Source organism: Nanorana parkeri, unplaced genomic scaffold (genome assembly GCF_000935625.1).
Source record: "Nanorana parkeri isolate BGI_ZX_2015 unplaced genomic scaffold, ASM93562v1 scaffold93, whole genome shotgun sequence".
Classification (NCBI taxonomy): domain Eukaryota; kingdom Metazoa; phylum Chordata; class Amphibia; order Anura; family Dicroglossidae; genus Nanorana; species Nanorana parkeri.
Genome location: NW_017306361.1, coordinates 1,738,182 through 1,757,578, shown reverse-complemented (window position 1 = coordinate 1,757,578; position 19,397 = coordinate 1,738,182). Strand labels below are relative to the sequence as shown.

At 41.1% G+C, this 19,397-nt stretch overlaps 1 protein-coding gene across 1 annotated transcript in view; it reads left to right on the top strand.

Annotated features, from left to right (window-relative positions):
* Positions 1 to 536: 536 nt before the first annotated feature.
* Positions 537 to 19,397, top strand: part of AFF2 (AF4/FMR2 family member 2) — a 449,088-nt gene continuing 430,227 nt past the window's right edge. The window contains exon 1 of the mRNA XM_018552592.1: positions 537 to 583. Coding sequence (XP_018408094.1) covers positions 537 to 583 — 47 coding nt within the window. The remainder of the gene's footprint in view (positions 584 to 19,397) is intronic.

The window sequence follows — 19,397 nt, the reverse complement described above, 5'->3', positions numbered from 1 at the left end:
ACGCACATACAAACGCACCCTAAAACAAAAAAGTCTGTAAATGGCCTGGCTACGTTCAGGGTTCTCTGTGAATGGAGCCTGATGATATACAGAAGAATTGGTACATTGATGTGTGTCACATCAGGAAGCCTCCCAGCACAATGAATCCTCTCCAGCACTGTATGGGGATCCAGGCAGGCTGTGTGTGAGCGGCACGCTGCGGACACTCCGGCTCAGCCTTCCTCAGCCCTCCGCCCCAGGCCGGTGACATAGGTGGAGCAGATTCCAGCCCTGATAACTGGCTGGCTCCATGTCGTGGCTTGTGGCTTCCTTGGCTCCTCCCCCCCATGTCTCTGGCTCGCTCCGTCTCTCTCTCGCACTGTGATGCTGCTGAGCTGCTGCTTCTGCCTCCTCCAGCCAGCCAGGCAGCCGGAGCTCGCAACATTCTCCCAGTGTAGAGCTTCACCGGGGCGGACACTGGCACTGTGCGATCCCTGGCACCGGCTGTGCCTGCCCACCTCCTGCAGGACACAGCGCTGCCCCGAGCCTCCGCTGCTATGGATCTATTCGACTTTTTCCGTGACTGGGACCTGGATCAGCAATGGTAGGAATTGTCCTTCTCATCTGCCTTTCTGTCCTGATTTTACCTTTGTTAGGTGTCAGATCCCCCCGACCATCCCCGGCAGTGCCCCTGTGGCAGACCGGACATCCACCTTGGCATCGCCGGTGCCCAGCACACTTCCAGGAGTTTCAGTTACCTCTGTGTTGTCTATTTACAAGCTGTCAGTGATTGTCTTCCCTTTCCTTCTCATATTCATGTGATGTTCGCCTTGGTGGCAGCTTAGAGCTATTCAAAGCGATGGGCTAAGTTTTCCAGATGCCATCACAAGACAGCCCGTCAATTGCTTTAACCTGGGCAGCAGCCTGGTCTTTGTGCATTGGGGGGCTATAAGGTCTTTGTACATAGGGTGGCTATCAGGGCTTTGCACTTAGGGGGGGGGGCTGTCAGATCTTTGCACAAAAGGGGGCTATCAGGTCTTTGCACATAGGGGACTATCAGGTCTTTGTACATAGGGGGCTATCAGGTCTTTGCACATAGGGGACTATCAGGTCTTTGTACATAGGGGGCTATCAGGTCTTTGCACATAGGGGACTATCAGGTCTTTGTACATAGGGGGCTATCAGGTCTTTGCACATAGGGGACTATCAGGTCTTTGTACATAGGGGGCTATCAGGTCTTTGCACATAGGGGACTATCAGGTCTTTGTACATAGGGGGCTATCAGGTCTTTGCACATAGGGGACTATCAGGTCTTTGTACATAGGGGGCTATCAGGTCTTTGCACATAGGGGACTATCAGGTCTTTGTACATAGGGGGCTATCAGGTCTTTGCACATAGGGGACTATCAGGTCTTTGTACATAGGGGGCTATCAGGTCTTTGCACATAGGGGACTATCAGGTCTTTGTACATAGGGGGCTATCATGTCTTTGCACATAGTGGGGGTATCCGGTATTTGCACATAGGGTGACTATCAGGTCTTTGCACATAGGAGACTATCGGGTTTTTAAACATAGTGTGACTTTTCCCGTCTGAGCTGCAAGGCATTTTATATTTTGCTCATCATGGTTTAGGCTGCTGTAAATGAACTCAGTAATTGCTAAAATACACTCATTCATCAGTGCGTCTAATGTCTTTCTAATCGTTCAGTCAATGGTGCAGTCCGAGTCTTTTAACGTGTTTAGCAGACCTCTTATTGCTACACTTTAAAAAACTTGACTTGTGCTATTGATTTGACTTTTTGGAAATTTTACAGCAGAGCAGTCAGCCAGTTTATTATCATCGAGTGCCAATTTTTTTTTTAGAACACTGTTACATGTTAACTATTAAACATGATGTCTATTTGTAAATATGCATTCCTCTTTTCACATATGGTGTATGGGTGCTTCAGAATGTGTTTGCTAACTTGGGTGATTTGAAGGGGAATTGGTCAGAGATGCCCGGCCAGCTGCTCTGGGGACATTTTCTTATCACCTCATAATTTTTGTCCATCTGAAAAACTTCTTGTAAAGTGCGCACGTTTTCCCCCCTTTGAAGGGCTGCTTGACAGGTTGTTGAAATGTTTGAGATGCCAGCACTGTGTGTTGTCAGGTAAATGGATTGAATGGCTTTACATAGCTGTGAATTCACGTGGGCTTCCTCTGGATTTAATTAGAAGAGACCAGAGGAAACGGTTTATTATTTAAAAGAGTTCATCTTACAAAAAAAAAGGTCAGTTATCTGATGAACGCATTGCGATGGAGATGGTCGGTTATCCATGCTCTTGGTCTGATGCTGATGTTGGTAATGTCATTCATTTGGGCTGATTTACTAAAGCTAAAATCAATTGTGTATATTGTAGCAACCTGGAACGACCAATCAGAAATCTTGTTCTAGCGTTCTGACCACTCTGAAGAGCGAATTGTAATTGCCCCAGGTAGCTGTTCTTTGGCACTTTGTCAGGTTTAAATAAATAAAGCTGATGACGTATAATATAAGGCATGTTAGGTTATGTGTATTCCACATTTCCTCCATACTCTTGGTTGATATGCTCTTATTATACTAGTCATTTATGACATATCTTTTGTGTTAAAAGCCTCACTTGTGTTGTACTAAGCTGAAACAAAGACACCCTACAGATGAGAAAATATTAATCATCATCGTTTATATTACATCATTTCTTTACAGCATGCTGTTTTATTTATTGCTGGACGTATTTATTGTGTGCAGGTTTGAATTGGACTTGATCCCATTGTTTATATATTGCTATTTTCAGTGAGGACATTGATTATTTTCCAATATTTTTATTACATGATATAATGCTGTCTAATATACTGCAAAGTTCTAGCAATAAATGTTAGTTTTGGCATAAAATCTGCTCCATCAACCCTTGCAGATCATTTATTTAGTAGGTATTGTGAGTATATGGCAATGTAATTCATTACTGAGCTTATCTGGCAGGATAACCCTCTGCATTCTTTCCCTACTCGCAGGACTGTATTGTTTATGGTCCAAGTGAAGTGTCATTGTTTTATTGTGTTGACTTAGTGACTGTAGCAAGAAATATGCTACTGCAATCACTGTATATGGAGATAACAAATAAGCGCTGGCTGTTGAAATCACTGTTCCTCATTACCATAATGCTCCCGTTACGCTGGGAGTGCTGTTTATTTAAGGACATCGAACATATCTTATCCGAATATACTGACTATATCGATCCTCATCAAAGGTTCTATTTAACCCTATAACATGCTGCTGTTGGATATATTATCGCTAGCAGACATAGCCTTTATTGCTATCATTTTTTTCTGCCTTAGATTCTGCAGTTTTCTCTAAGATTTGTTGTTTTCAAAACCCGTCTGTGACCTTCGCTCGCTGCATTGTAAAGTTTTAAGGCCTCTTTAACTACTTACTAAAACCTTCTGCAAACTTACTTTGTAAAGCGTACAATTTCTGATTTGGTGTTTTATAGGTTTTTATTGTTATTTTGCTTGCAGTATCCAATATTTTTAAAACAACATTGAGTTGTGTTTTTGTTTTGTTTTTGGCTTTTACAACCAGGTATAAAAATATTTACATGTAAAGTGCTATCTAGCTGTAGTGTGCACCAAAACCATTACGGAATAGTATTTCAATTAGCCAGTGTAGTACATGCGTGAGGTGGGGAGGAGGTGCAGCGCACAGCGTGTGGAGCTGTGAACAGGGCCAACTGATCGGAAGCCGATTCATCGATTATTGAAAAAGTTGACAACTTTTTCAATAATCGATTATAATCGATTATGTCGATTAGTTGTTGCAGCCCTAATTTCTTGCATCAAATGGACCGGATTCTGTGCTGTTGTTTTGCTCAACACACCCAGCAGGGACATATGGGCCTAATTAATAAGTCAAGCACTGAGCAATAATATGCGCAAAGTATGGCAACCGACAGCTACCAATCGGATCACAATCTGCTGAAGCTAGATGAACAAGCAATTCATTCTGATTGGTTGCTAAGGTTTGCAGAATTTAGCAAATTGCTCTCTGGCTTACCCTACAGACCTGATAGTGTTAAATGGACTCTCAATAGTGTAGTTTATTGTCAGTGGATTATATAAATGGATGTTTCAGTGATGTGCCAATAACAGCCAACAACAGATTTCAGTCAGGTTGTGGCAGTTTGCTCTATTTCTTGTTGAATACACTTGAACGATTGCAAGCTTCTGTGCAATAGGTTCTTCATTATGGCTTGTCATTGTTGTACATAAGACATGACTGATCTGAATAGCATTGGCATTGTATTTTAGGAGTCTGGCAGTCTAAATGTTTTTGTAGGAAATTGGTAATTTTCAACCAAGCTGTCTATATCAGTGGCGTAACTATAGCCATAGCAACCCAGGCAGCTGCTATGGGGTCTGGGGGTGGAAGGGGGCCCCACTAGGTTTTGTAGGCAAATTAAACATAGAGCATGTGAAGATAATACAATACTATATCATTAAGGGTTGGAGTAGTGGCAGTTGACTGTGAAGTCACAGTACAGTGTACAGTGTAAAGATGACTTTGGATGCACAAGAGGAATGTTGGGATTTTGGCATCCTTACAGCTCAAAGAGAGATCACCAGGGGGCCCCCCATCACATTTTTGCTATGGTGCCCTGAGATCTGTAGTTACGGCCCTGGTCTATATTATTATTATTGCAAACATATCAGACCAATTCTAGTGACCATACTTTAATGTGGACCGTGAAGACATGGCTATGGAGGTGGTGGGGGGGGGGTGGTTTAATAAGCCCTTATTTGGTTTTGAATTGAATAAATATATGGAGTGTTTATAGAGCAGATATTTCTTTAGATAGATCAAACCATCCAGTGCATAGTGGTGTGGTACCCATACCCTCTGGTATGAGGTTACCTGTGACAGCTTAGACTTCCATGCTCTGCTGGAGGCTGCAGAGGGGACCTGCTTCCCTATAACTAACACCATGTCTAGGATCTGGTCAATGGCAGCCTACAGCGCTGCATGGAATCTTCAGCAGGTAATGCATCTGACATGTCCCCTTCAAACTGAGTTTCATCAAGTCGAGTGTAGCTAGGTTCTTCAGGCTTCTTACAGGACTTTATGGCAGAAGAGCAGCCTCTTATTATATGATTCTGTGCCATATAGTTTTCATCTCATGCTTTAGTGAAAGTAGGTGAATCTGCTGTGGGCTTTTAAGAGAAGTCAGTTAACCAATGAACACACACTCACCTGCATTTTCACAGACAGTTTAGAAAATAATGAATACCAGCAACCTTAGCGGCTTAGCTAGCTTGGCAGACAGGTGCGGAAGTTGAATGCTAGGATGAAAATGTGAGCCATGAAGAAACCACTCTGAATGCTTTCTACTAAAGTCAGATTAGAACACAGTCGGATTTGGATCCGTTGTTATGGGTTGGTGTGCATATGATTTAGCACTTAAGAATACAAACTCTTTATTAAATAATGCAAATTTTCTGCATTAGGGAGGCATTGGAGGGGGCAAGCTGTGGGCAGAATTTGCATGTTAGAGAGACATCAGGCCTAGATTTTTGTGTATAAAAAAGGTGATGAATCTGAAGATGATCTGAAGAAATGTCAATGCAGTAACATTCTATGCAGTTCAATTTCTATTCAGTTCATTTATTAAAGGAGAACTATGGGGTTAGGGCTTTTCCCCATAGTTCTCCTAAGGGTAACGGGAGGACACAAACTAGCGTCCTCCCGTCACCCAAAGCTCAGTATACTGCGAGCTACAGCTCACGGTATACTAAGACACTTGCGCTGAAACCGATCCCGACAATTATGTCTGGATCCACCCAGCTGCGTGAGTGACAGCTGGCTCTGCCTATCTAGAGGCAGAGCCAGCTGTACCCGCCCCCCTCCCCCTGTCCGTTCCACCAGTCAGCGCTGGAGGATCGGGCAGGGGAGGGGGGAATCCAGTCCCTCCCCTGTCACGGCTCTCTGCAGTGACAGGATCGAGAACTGAGTGAGCGCCGGTATGTGTTCGCTCACTTCCCGATCTACTGAGCCGACCTGTGACAGTTTCATTGTCACAGGTCGCTAGAACTATGAGGATCAAGTCGAGTGTAGCTAGGTTCTTCAGGCTTCTTACAGGACTTTATGGCAGAAGAGCAGCCTCTTATTATATGATTCTGTGCCATATAGTTTTCATCTCATGCTTTAGTGAAAGTAGGTGAATCTGCTGTGGGCTTTTAAGAGAAGTCAGTTAACCAATGAACACACACTCACCTGCATTTTCACAGACAGTTTAGAAAATAATGAATACCAGCAACCTTAGCGGCTTAGCTAGCTTGGCAGACAGGTGCGGAAGTTGAATGCTAGGATGAAAATGTGAGCCATGAAGAAACCACTCTGAATGCTTTCTACTAAAGTCAGATTAGAACACAGTCGGATTTGGATCCGTTGTTATGGGTTGGTGTGCATATGATTTAGCACTTAAGAATACAAACTCTTTATTAAATAATGCAAATTTTCTGCATTAGGGAGGCATTGGAGGGGGCAAGCTGTGGGCAGAATTTGCATGTTAGAGAGACATCAGGCCTAGATTTTTGTGTATAAAAAAGGTGATGAATCTGAAGATGATCTGAAGAAATGTCAATGCAGTAACATTCTATGCAGTTCAATTTCTATTCAGTTCATTTATTAAAGGAGAACTATGGGGTTAGGGCTTTTCCCCATAGTTCTCCTAAGGGTAACGGGAGGACACAAACTAGCGTCCTCCCGTCACCCAAAGCTCAGTATACTGCGAGCTACAGCTCACGGTATACTAAGACACTTGCGCTGAAACCGATCCCGACAATTATGTCTGGATCCACCCAGCTGCGTGAGTGACAGCTGGCTCTGCCTATCTAGAGGCAGAGCCAGCTGTACCCGCCCCCCTCCCCCTGTCCGTTCCACCAGTCAGCGCTGGAGGATCGGGCAGGGGAGGGGGGAATCCAGTCCCTCCCCTGTCACGGCTCTCTGCAGTGACAGGATCGAGAACTGAGTGAGCGCCGGTATGTGTTCGCTCACTTCCCGATCTACTGAGCCGACCTGTGACAGTTTCATTGTCACAGGTCGCTAGAACTATGAGGATGAGTGAAAATCACTCACCTCATAGTTCTCCTTTAAGGAGTGTTTATTGCCCTTTACCAGTTTTTAAGTTTGTTAACCCATAGCAGCCAATCAGGATTTAGTCTAAGGCCCCATTTCCATTTTACTTACCTGATCCCCTTTCTTGCAGTACATGAGACCTGCAGCCTCTCTCTTCCTGCACTTTGGCGGTGGGTGGTCCTCTGACGTCATCAAGTACAATGGAGGGCCCATAGCCACGCATTATACGTGAGGACACCAAGGGGCAGGCCAAAAGCCAAAGTGTAGGGAAGAGAGGTGAGCAGTGACTTCCGGGGGAGCGGGGACCAGGTAAGTAAAAGTCCTTTACGCAATACCCCTAGAATAGGGGTAGGCAACCTTGGCTCTCCAGCTGTGCTGGAACTACAAATCCCATAAGGCATTGGAAGCCACAGGCATGACTCCCAGAGGCAGAAGCATTTTGGGATTTGTAGTTTCAGCACAGCTGAAGAGCCAAGTTTGCCTACTCCTGCCCTAGACAAAAACAAGCAGTTAACCCTTTGCAAAGACGGGGTAGTCCCACTGCCAGATGAGTTTTTTTCCCCCAGAGATAAACTTTAAGAATTAACACCTAAAAAGACAGGAGCTCTAGTGAATAATGCTGTATGGTATAACAAATGGCAGTTCTGAAAAGCCCACACAGTTGTGTGACATTAACCTGAAATAAACAAAACCTCCTACTCGTTTCCAAAGTTTCCTTAGATTTTAAAAACAAAATTAGACCGTATAGTCGCATCAATGGCTGTTAAATGAGGGGAAGGATTTCATTCTGCCAGAAAGTCAAGTCGATTGCTTTTACTTGTATATAATGTCTTGCAAGTGGCCTCATTACAGTGTAGCTTTGCATACTGGCAGTTACGCAGGAAGAGACACAAATTCTGTAAACGTTATATTAATAGAAAGTTCAAAGGTCTGTGTGTGGCTGTCAGAGACCAGAGAAAGGCATCTGCAGGCCAGGTTCCTCTGCTGTCTGCGTGTGTGAAAACAGTACACACCGCAGCAGCATGCACTTTTAATATATTTCCTCAACCTAGAGGGGGTGATCCTGCCTGCTAGACAAAGGTGGACTGTTTCAGCTCCAGCTAAGGCTGCATACCATGGGATTCCATAGAACAGGCTACAGTAGCTTTATAATAACTGGCTGACCAAACTTATTTTTATTAATAAATAGTGCTATGTCCCAGATTCCTTTTCTGTTAAAAAGCATTGTATATCGGATAACTGATACTATTTACTGTAAAAGGTATTGCTAAAGGGAGGATGACAGGCTGAACTAAACTGATGTTGAACACCAGTTTTCATTATGCCACATTCTGTTAAAGTACTCTGGACAAGAGAATAAACTCAGAATGAACAGGCTGCATGGAGTCTGATCCTATAGCATCTCTGCTCTCTGATTCCGTTTAATTCCAAAAACTGCTCCTGATCTATTGCCTATGCTTTTTCTCCTTGTAGTTCCCTTTACATTGAATGACAAGGCTAGCAGGGTATAAGCGCAGTGATTGACCCGTAAACCATGAGAATGTTTAGGAATCAAGAAATCACAATATGGACATAATATTAACACATGGCATTCTCCCAAGAGTGTTTTTACACTTTGGCCTTATCACCCATTTATAGTGTCATTCCATTATCATTTTTAATTGAAGTGTAAACCTAAACAGCTAGACATACACGTAATTATTTCTCACTCAGCCCCACGGAAAATTGATTGATTCCCACATCCACACCAAACAGTGTTTATAGAGGAACCCCACCACTAACCCTGCCGGGCTATTGTATTCCGACAGTGATGGGTGTACCACTTTCAGAATACCCAATTGTGACTGCTGTCAGGGTACATCTGATAATTTTTGGACTGGACCGTTCAATAAGAGTTGGTGCTGATGGGGCCACACACTGGTAGAATTTCGGCCTAGTCCAAGCAGGGTACGGCTAGCTTTACTCACTAGACTTGATTGTGTCACTATCTGCTCCACACATAGTCCTCATCTCTATGCAGTAGTGTACTCCAGAACTTCTGTATCATGAATTCTCACACAAAATCTGAGTTGTTTGTGCTTTCATATTTTTGTTTGTGTGATAAAGTTACAGGTTTGTAATATGTTTTACGGTATCGAGTATAAGTAACAATATTTTTGTTTTCGGTACTCCCCGATACAGAGTATCGATACCAGAAGTCCCATTGAGGAAGCAAGGTGGTGTGTAACGACCCACCGTCTGGCTTCCTGATTAGCCGGGAATGCGGCTCCATTCTCCCTCATCACCAGGTGACAAGGAAGCATGGAACCAGCCCTCTGGCCAATCAGGAAGCCAGAGGGTGGGTAATGACTCGACGCCCGGCTGCCTGATTGGCCAGCTTCCCAACAATCAGGTTGTTTGTTGTCAACAATCAAACTGTTTGGCCGGGAAGCTGCCTTCGTGCTCCCTCGTCACAAAGTGATGAGGAAGCACGAAGCCGGCTTCCTGGCCTATCAAGAAGCGGAGGGGGTTACCCACCCCCCGGCTTCCTGATTGGCCCGGGAATCAAGCTCCATGTTGCCTGGTGATGAGGGAGCATGGGGTCGGAAGTTCCGGTATCGGGATAAGTATCGGGAGCATTTGGGTGAGTATGACTACTCACCCAAATACTCGGTATTGGCACCTATACAGATACTAGTATCGGTATGGGTGCATCCCTAGTCAAAATGAAGCATGTTGGCTTTCGATATACTTTTAATCTAGTTGAGAAACACTCCTATTGGTTATTGTACTTGTCATTGCTTTAGTTAATGAGCCAGAATGTTCTTGATTAATCCTTAAAGAACACCTATTACAGAATCACACAGATCAAAGTGGCACTGCAACTTATAGTAGGCACTTTCTGGTGGCACACAGTACCTATGCAAATATTGCCTTTTATGAATTTGCTAATTGCAAAATTGCAACCCTCGTTTGACCATGCTGTGGCTGGTGATAGGTAATGTAGGCATCTAGTACTGCATTGTAGGATGGGGGAGCAAATTTACACATGTTACCCATAACTGGAAGCTTGTTTATTTTGTGGCTATCACCGCCGATCTGGTCAGTGTCCAAGCACTTTGGAGGTTTTGTGCAGCATCGAAGGGTGCCTACTTTTCACATGAAGTATCACTTTGCTCATGTGACCCTATGACAGGTTTGCTTTAAAAAGTTTTTACTCTTTTCAGCTTGAGAATATGATATATAAACATACAGAAAAGATCAGTCTTGAATTTCTGAACAGTCTAAAAACCCTATTTTGTGCAAAGCACGTCATAATATTATGTATTGAACTACAATAGAATCTGAGCCAAGCCCTCATTAATTCCTAGATAAACATTGGCCTAGTTGAATGTGTATTGTATGTGTTCATTCCATTATTCATTCTAACATTTATAGCTTCCCACACTCAGTCACGAAATGGAAGCAAGTTATATAGCGCAGTAGGTGCAAAATGTACTCTGCACTTGAATATTAAAAACAACACTGTTGGTAATATTTATCTTCCTGGCAATGTGCAATGAACATAAGACTGGAATTGCGGGGAAGCTGCTCAGTTATTTTTGCGAACAACAAATGTCTATTTTTTTAATTAACCCGGATCTCTTTTTGTTTAAAAGATGCAGTACTTGCCGATATTATTGGGTTGCCACTTCATTTCAGATTTGCTCTAATAGTAGGACATTCCCACCTGAAAACATATTTATTTTTGAATATGTTGACAGATTTAATATCAGGACACTGAGATCATCTACGGTTATGGGCTCTTGAAATATCCATTGTGCCAAATAAGAAATATTAAAATGTTGGGCATTGTCATTGTTGTTGGGTTCCATACAATCATTATGTAGGAAATTGTTAACAGTGAGCAGATGACACAACAATATGCCCACTGGCCACAACAGATAGGTTAGTAGCTTGTACAGGAGTAAGGGAAAAATCTGATTCTTGTGTTCTGTATTTGATAACTACCTATGTTAATGCTCAGCTCCAGCCAGAATTTGTAGTCTGCAGTATACTTTGGCCAAGGGGTTTCCAAATAAGGACAGCTTGGGTTCCACATTCAAATATACCAATTGGTGATAAGTCACAAGAAATATAAAAATAGAACGTGTTTGTGTGTTTATTAGTAAATAGCGCACAGCAAGTTTTGTTATTACATACTATATCGGGGTGGCGTGCTCATGCAGTTTGTGATGCAGCATGTTCAGATAGATCAAAGGGAAGTGTGTCTCCCAAGTATACTAGCTGGGGAACACTGCTTTAGACCATCACTGATGTAGAGGGGACCTGCAGGCCATTAGCCTGGTTGGAATATTTGCCCAGTAGCCTGTTTTTCACCCAATAAAAGCCTTAGTGCAGGATACTTATTCACCAAAAACAGTGTACATACTTTAATGTTGTTCAGGATAAAAAAAATAATATTTTTTTTCCCGCAAGTCCAATGTTTATCTAATGTTCTTGGTCAGCTTTAAAGTTGAATAATTTATACTATGAAATTGTGATTGTGCATGTGAAGAAACTTATATGGTGTCTGCATATGTGCACAGCTGCAAAAGCTATACACAAGGCATTGTTTTTTTTCAGCAACTGAATATGAATGCTCAATATTGATATAGCTATCTGCATTCCTGGCAACAGCCCCTGTTAAGTGCTTAGAAGGTGTAGGGCATGGGCCCTGTTAAACAATGTTTTTAAAGGAAACTTGTTGCCCACCTGAGCATTTCAAACTAAGCATATTATAAAAATATGCAGAGATTACCTACAGTGAACACTAATGTCAGAAAATTTGGCAGATCCAGAGATAAAGGCAGCTGAACCTATATGCAAATCTAAATTGTCCAGTGAAAATCAAGCTTGGTGCAGTCTCCCAAGCCATTATATTGTTCCTTCAAGCTACATCTACCAATTTTTGTGCATGTTTTCATGCATTTTACATGCATTATTAACAATTGTGCTTTTTCATGTACAGCCATTGTCATTAATAGATTGACATCAAACAACGGAGAATATACATTAACACATTGTATAGATTTGAACTAGCACCATTTAAAACAAAGGCTAACCTGTGTACATGCAATGATGTGCATTAAACTCCATACATTTAAAAACATAGGTGGGAATGGGCCCTTGAAGTGTTAATGGTGGGGAACCTTGGAAGAGGGAGGGATCAGCTCCACATTTACAGGTAAAGTCAAGATTTTGATATGATTTCAGCTGCCTATATCTCTGGATCTACTGACCATTTTGACATGATGTCTTCACTGAATGTACCTTTGTTTATGCATGTTCTCACCAGATGGTTATTATTGACGTGGTTTGTCAAAGGGAATCTTTTAATATGAGAAGTTCATTAAACTGACACAGCTACCAAATAGTAACAAAACAGATGTATATGAGCAAATATGGCTAACTAATGCACATTTATAAATACAAACTTGACAAGTAAACAAGGTTTATAAAACATTAACACTCTTTCCTTTTAAAAAGCCAAAAAAAAAGCCAAAAACTAAATAACGTATTAACAGGTGTTTGAACATAAGCTTCAAAGTCAAAAGTTAAAACTTCTTAGGATACTTTTGGAGCTGCTTCCTTTGGTGCTGCCTTCTGGAGAAAGCACAGGTCATGTGCCAAAGATATCCCTGCTCTGCTTTGTACAAACATCATGTTCTTTATGGGCCATCCTTCAAACTAGTACTTGCCAGCCATCAGTTTTATTCAAAGAGAGAAACTTTGTCTTACACATGAGTTTTTGTTTATACTTTCACTATGACAGACCATGGGTATCGTTGTAGAAGCCCTCTCCTTGCCACATTTAAATGACCATGACACGCATTATACATGTGTGCATATTTGGAAATCACATACATTGTCCCCGTAGGGCCTGCACACAAAACACTGAACTATCAAATAATGTAGGGTACCGTAAGTGTAAGAGTGCACATAGACATATGAAATTGCATCACAACTCATAAAACCAAACCAGATTTAAATAAAGAGTTAATTGGCTAATAAAATTAAGGTATGTGACTCTGGCACCTTAATCAGACACATAACCTTTTTTATTTATATATATATTTAGTTTTAAAGGGATAGGGGTAGGGATAGGGATAGGGTGGCAACCATGTCAGTGATAAGTGGGAACCAGGAAAAAAAGTTCAGCTCCATTGATCCAATGGGAATTTTTTTTAAATTAGAGTAGTCACTGCTGTTGGCCACCATAAGATAGTAGAGTAGATAGACACACAAACAAAGTTTTCCCTTGTACTTGACATGCAACTGCATATTACACGCTCTTCCATTGCAAGTCAAAATTATTATCTGTTGTACTTATTTAAGTTCAGCAACTCCTGGTTTGAAAACTACACCTTGCTGTTCCATAGACCAAGTTCCTCTTTAAAGTTACTTTTTCTTATGATAGTCCATGTACACCAGCACCAGACCATTGGTGCAGAAACCCTGATCACTATCTTCTTGCACTCCAAGAGACCATAAACTGAGGGTGGTTTAGCATTCAAATGTTGACTTATACTACAGAAGGAAGCTGGGACTTCCCAAATTCCTCATGGCTATTGCAGCTCTGTGTTGGTTCATCAGCATCATGTGTGGCCTTACTAACCAATAGAAATTCATGAGGGGTTGTGCCATTTTCTAGAAGTCAGTATTTGCATATTATAGAGCACCCTGGGCCTAAGGGCTTCTGGGGAGCTCCGTAAGATAACAAAAGAAGTGATGCTTGCACTAATAGTCCGATAAAAGTTTATATGGGTTGATCTAAGTGCCGATAAAAAAAATAATACATAAATTAGGAATCCTACTACAGTATGAGTGGCCTATTAGTCTACCAAAAAGACTTTCCCACATTGAGGGCTTAAATTAAAATTCTATAAAGAAAAAAAAATCCTGACAGATGCCATTTTGGCGTGCAAAAATCTAATTCATTGCAAAAATCTGAAGCAGTACTGTGATTGTTGTCACCTGCTTAGAAATTGCATTCAGTTCAGCTTACTTAATTATTTAAATTAGGAAATAATCATCTGTTTATTTAAAGCAGGTGAGAACTTTCATTAATGGTCGGCAATAATCCTGTTGATTTTTAAATATAACCACAAGTCATATGTGATACCATTATTACATTTTGAAATGACTAGAAACTCAGCAATGTACTTAAAGCCTAATTTAATAATATACTCTCCCATTATTTATATATTGTTTTATTTATTTCCAGTATTCATAAAGTGCTGACATATTACAGAGTACATGGAACCATTCATATTATTGTCTGTCCCCTGAAGGAGCTCACAATGTAATGATTGATGTATATGTAGAGAAAATATATTTATATTTTATACATTTTTAAACTGAGATTCTATTATCAGTGAATAAAACTTAAATAATGTTATCTTTTCATTTGTGTGTTTTTTTTACATTTAGGTGGAACTGTGATGTTTGACTTTTCCCCTGTCTGTCAGTTGCATTAAGTTTTTCTAAATCAAAATGTGTCCTATCTCTTTAAAAAAGGTTTATTCAGTAGCATAAAAGACAAGTTGAAGTTCACTGTGGCAGCCAATCAGAATTCACCATTATCTAAACTAAATTTGTAAAAGTAAAAAAGTGTTGCTGGAGATTCCCTATAAAACCGAAACAATTGATCAGTTTTGGAAGCAGTGACATGCCGTGCCTTCTGTGCTGGGTGAGGCATCCCACAGCCCGCTGAAGCTCCACCCCCATCCTTCAGACGCTCCACCCCATCAAACTGAGGCCCCACCCTCAGCTCAGTAACCAAGCTGTGTGGGGAGGAGGAGGGGAGGGGACAGGGAGGAGCCTCACTGTCTCTCACTTGCTCGTCACTGGTGACGCATCGAGATCGATGTCCTCAGTGTTTTTTGTCTTTCTTTTTTTTGATTGGACAGCTTGGACAAATGGCGCTTTGCCATTGCCATCACACAGGTCTAACACTTCTAACACAGAGTAGAGGCTGTGAAAGCTCTTGCCTCACCAAGTTAGGTTACACAAGCAGTGGGGAAGCCCGCTGCTGTGTAACCTAACTAGCTGTCAAAAGCTGGATGCAGTGCTGCCTGTAATTAACAGGCAGCACTCCGTCCATGACAAGTTACACAGCGGGGAGGCTTTCCCTGCTGTGTAATCTGTAACAAGCTGATCTGAATGGAGAAATTGAACAGTGTTCGGCTCACTTCACTTCAGATCGGTAATTCACTCCGCTGCCCTCGGCAGCTTCGTGAATAGACCCCTAGGTGAGGATCTGCTTCACCTGCCTCCCCTGACCGCACGTCCCTGTTTGGAAGCAACAACCACGTGCTGCCTCTGTGGCACCTCTTACAGGCATAGAGAGCAGTGACTATTTGTTGCTCTGTACTGGTCTTCGCCATTACCCTGGCCAGTATCATTACCGATGATACCGTAATGGCCTGACACATTACGGTAAGTATTTGGGATGTTTAGGTTTGTTTTAAATGTAATAAAACTTTGTAAAACAGACAGTAGTAAGCACCAGACATATGCTTTTTTGGTTTCTGGGTTTTTTGTTAAAACAATGATATAGGAAAAACAGGAATGCTTTTCCTGAGAGTCCTAAAGTTCCCACTGGCACAAAGAATTTCTCTGGCACAGTAAGAAATCATGAATTGTTAAGACAAGAATGAGATGAGGTATTAATCTCTTTACTGCCAGGAAAGGCCTGTAACAAATCCAAAGAAATCCATAGCCTGGATAGACCTGTGTTTGTTTAGTGTATATACAATTTACTGCTGCGAAATTATTGCTCTTAGCAATGCACTATATCTTGTCTGTCAATTAATGCTGGCTAAATAAAAATAGCTGGCCAGGACTAATTTAGAAGCCCACTCCACAAATTTAAGAGCCAGCAGCAATGGGGCAGTTACCTGACAAGTGTAGTTCTGACCTCCCACAGTAGCCATATATAGAATTTTCTTTTCCCTCTCCACCAAATGGGCCCAGCAATCCAATACATAGTTCCCTTTTTTCTTAAAGCAACCTCTTAAACAGCCATCTACCCCCTATTACGCTATTCAAAAGTATCCCCAATATGCACACTGCTTGGGAGCTAGACCTGAATACTCCTCTGCTCTGCATCATTTTTTTTAGACTAGGCTTCATAGATATGTCTGCAAAATCTGTCAGACTAGATGCTTTGTTTATTGCTCTACATGCTTAACTACTTGAAGACCAGGTTTACACCCCTTCCTGGCCAGGCCATTTTTCAGTATTCCACGCTGCAGTACTTTGACTGACATTCATTCAGTCATACAATGCTGTATTTAAATTAATTTTATACCATTTTTGGGGGACAGATAGAGCTTTCTTTTGGTGGTATATAATCACCACTGCAGTTTTTATTTTTTACTATATTAAGGAAAAATTACTGAAAAGTTTGGAAAAAAATTATAATACATTTATTATTACCCAATTTTTACCCTATTTACGGGGTCATATCAGGTAAATAGACACCAAACATGCCAAGCCTTAAAATTGCGCGCACCCACAAAAAACAAACAAAACTTCCATACCCAAAATTGAGCACAGGCAATGCTTTAAAAGCTTTTACCGCTCATAAATTTAGTGCTATCAGTGATTAATGGCCCTAGAATGATTGCTCTCACTGCGAGGTTTGCGGTGATATGTAGCATGTAAGGCGTAATGGGCGGAATCGTCGTTTTCGCATGTGTGTATGTGTGACCTTAATTTTTTCTGTGCAAATTTATTTTTTTTTCCCTATTTTTTTCCACTTAACTTTATTGTTTTTAGATTGTAAGCCCTCACGGGCAGGGCCCTCCTTACCATCTTGTCTTAAATTGTATTGTGACTGTAATGTCTTCCTTATATTGTAAAGTGCTGTGCAAACTATTGGCGCTATATAAATCCTGTATAATAATAATAATAATAATAATAATTGTTATCACGTAGGGGTCTAAGAAGCCCTCTATGTGATAGCAAAGAGGATGTGACAGGTCCTCTTTATGGAGACATCAGGGGTCTCCAAGACCCCTAATGTCACCTAGGGACCCCCCAAAAAATCTGATGAAGCAGAGATCTGCTTCATCAGCTTCTTTCCAGCTTCTGAAGCTGGAGAGTGACAGCAGAATGCGGAAGTGATGTAATATACATGACTTCCACATTCTTACAGCGGAGAGGGGATCGGAAGGAGATAGTGTACCGATCTCCCTCTGATCCCCTGTCACAGAGCCACCATGCTGGTCCCGGGCTCGCAGCGGACAAAGCGGAGCTCGGGACCAGCGGAGGGGGTGGGGAGCTGCGGAGTGGGCTCACAGACCGGCACCTTATACCAGTGATCTGCCGGCTCTATAGCCGTCGGATCGCTTGTATGTAAACTGGCATCGTTGCCTGTTTTTACATTTTGGCAGTTTCCCGAGCGCGCCGCTCGGCGCACACGAGTGGGCGTGGCTAACAGGCCATCCTTTGATGGCCTGTTACATGCAAGAAGCTCCTGGCCGGCTATTTAATTACAAAGGCAGGCCGGGAGGCAGTTAAAATGACACATGTTTACGCGCATATGTCTTTTGTCCATTGAAACAGTCCATTGGAGTAGCCATTGAGATTCCTGCAAATAAATGCAACTTGCATTTACATGTGTTTACATACATTTTGATGCATTCCGAAGTTCAAATCAACTCCTGGACAGACCTGACTTCAATTTTTTCTAAATGCAGCAAAACTGACTGCAGATAAAAGCATTTTAATGCATGGTGTGAATATATCCATTGGAAATCATTAGATGCATATATATTTGTTTAGAAAACCAATTTGAATGCATCTAAACACCTCTAATTGCAACCTACAATTGCAATTATTCTACACAGTCTTTAACCTGTAAACTCTAGTCTGAAGAGCAATGTGTTCAGCAAGCATTTTCAAAACATTTACAAAGCTTCACATTTTGAGTCCTTCAAGCACCTTCATCTCAAGCCTAAGAGTGTTGAACACAAATCTTAATAGCATTACTGGCTGTTGCTTTAAACAAGCTGTAACTGAGACTTGAACTTTGAAGAATGGGAAATCCAAATTACAGCAACTGTGCTTAATCCAATAAACGTGCAGGTAAATATGCTTTATAATTTAGGCGTATTTTTGACTAATGTGTACTAAATGTTTATTTATAAAGACGCCCCATAGTATAATCAAAGAATATTATATTTTATTATTATTTCAAATTTAAACTGGATTCTTTGATATCTGTTTTTCAAACTGTGCTTAGTTTATTTTCAGCAACTATGTCTTAAGCTTTGTATCAATATAAAATTTAAATAGAGGAGAAATATACTGGAAAAAATGAGCAATTAGCGTAAAAGCTTTGGTTGCATGCCATTTCATTTCTTTGTACTAGAGAGCTGTGTTAAACAAATATTTACTTTGTAAGTGAACACAATTTTTAAAACATTTGTTTTGCGACAATAAATCTGTCTGCAGTTACAGACTGCACAATTTCAAGTAAGTTGGATAAATAATGAGTACTCAAGATACCTATTACTTTTCTGACATTGTGGCAGAGTGCCATTAAGAGAACTCGATATTCCGAAACTACTAAATGTATTTTTAATGCTTGATTTTTTTGTATAAAAATAATGCAATCTGTTTGTAAAGTGTGCAATCTTCTTCAGGCTCCTTCCATAAGTAAAACTGGACAATTTTTTTAAAGATATGTATCCGTTGGATAAATAAATACGCAATCTAGCTTCAAGGGTCATTGTTGGTAGCACACTTTTGTTTTATTCAAAGTGTATTTTGTGGAAGGCCTGGTAATCAGATGTTGAAACTGAGTCTCTCTGTATCTCTTTCCCATGAACCCTTTTGACCCTGTATTAACTGTTAGTAATTTGGCAGTCTGTATTGGGGGCTGGGTATTCACAAAAGCTGGTGAGGCTTACTTGAATATGTTTGTATTTAGAAAGCAAAGCATAACTTTGTAAGTGAGCTTTTAGCATTTGTAAATATGACAGAATGTTTTAGGTACCTCTGACATTCTTTTGATAGACATCGATTGCCAACAAATTGCTTGCCCTGCCATATCAATTGCAGTTCTTTTTTGTTTGTATGTGTTTTTGTTATATATGTCTATGTAGGCTACAGTACATTGTTATCATGCATAGCTGGGGAAGGCAGACATTATTGGAAATGTGGTACATTTATAGTGGTTAACTAAGAAGAAAGAAAAAAAGTGTGTGTGTGTATATATATATATATATATATACTGAT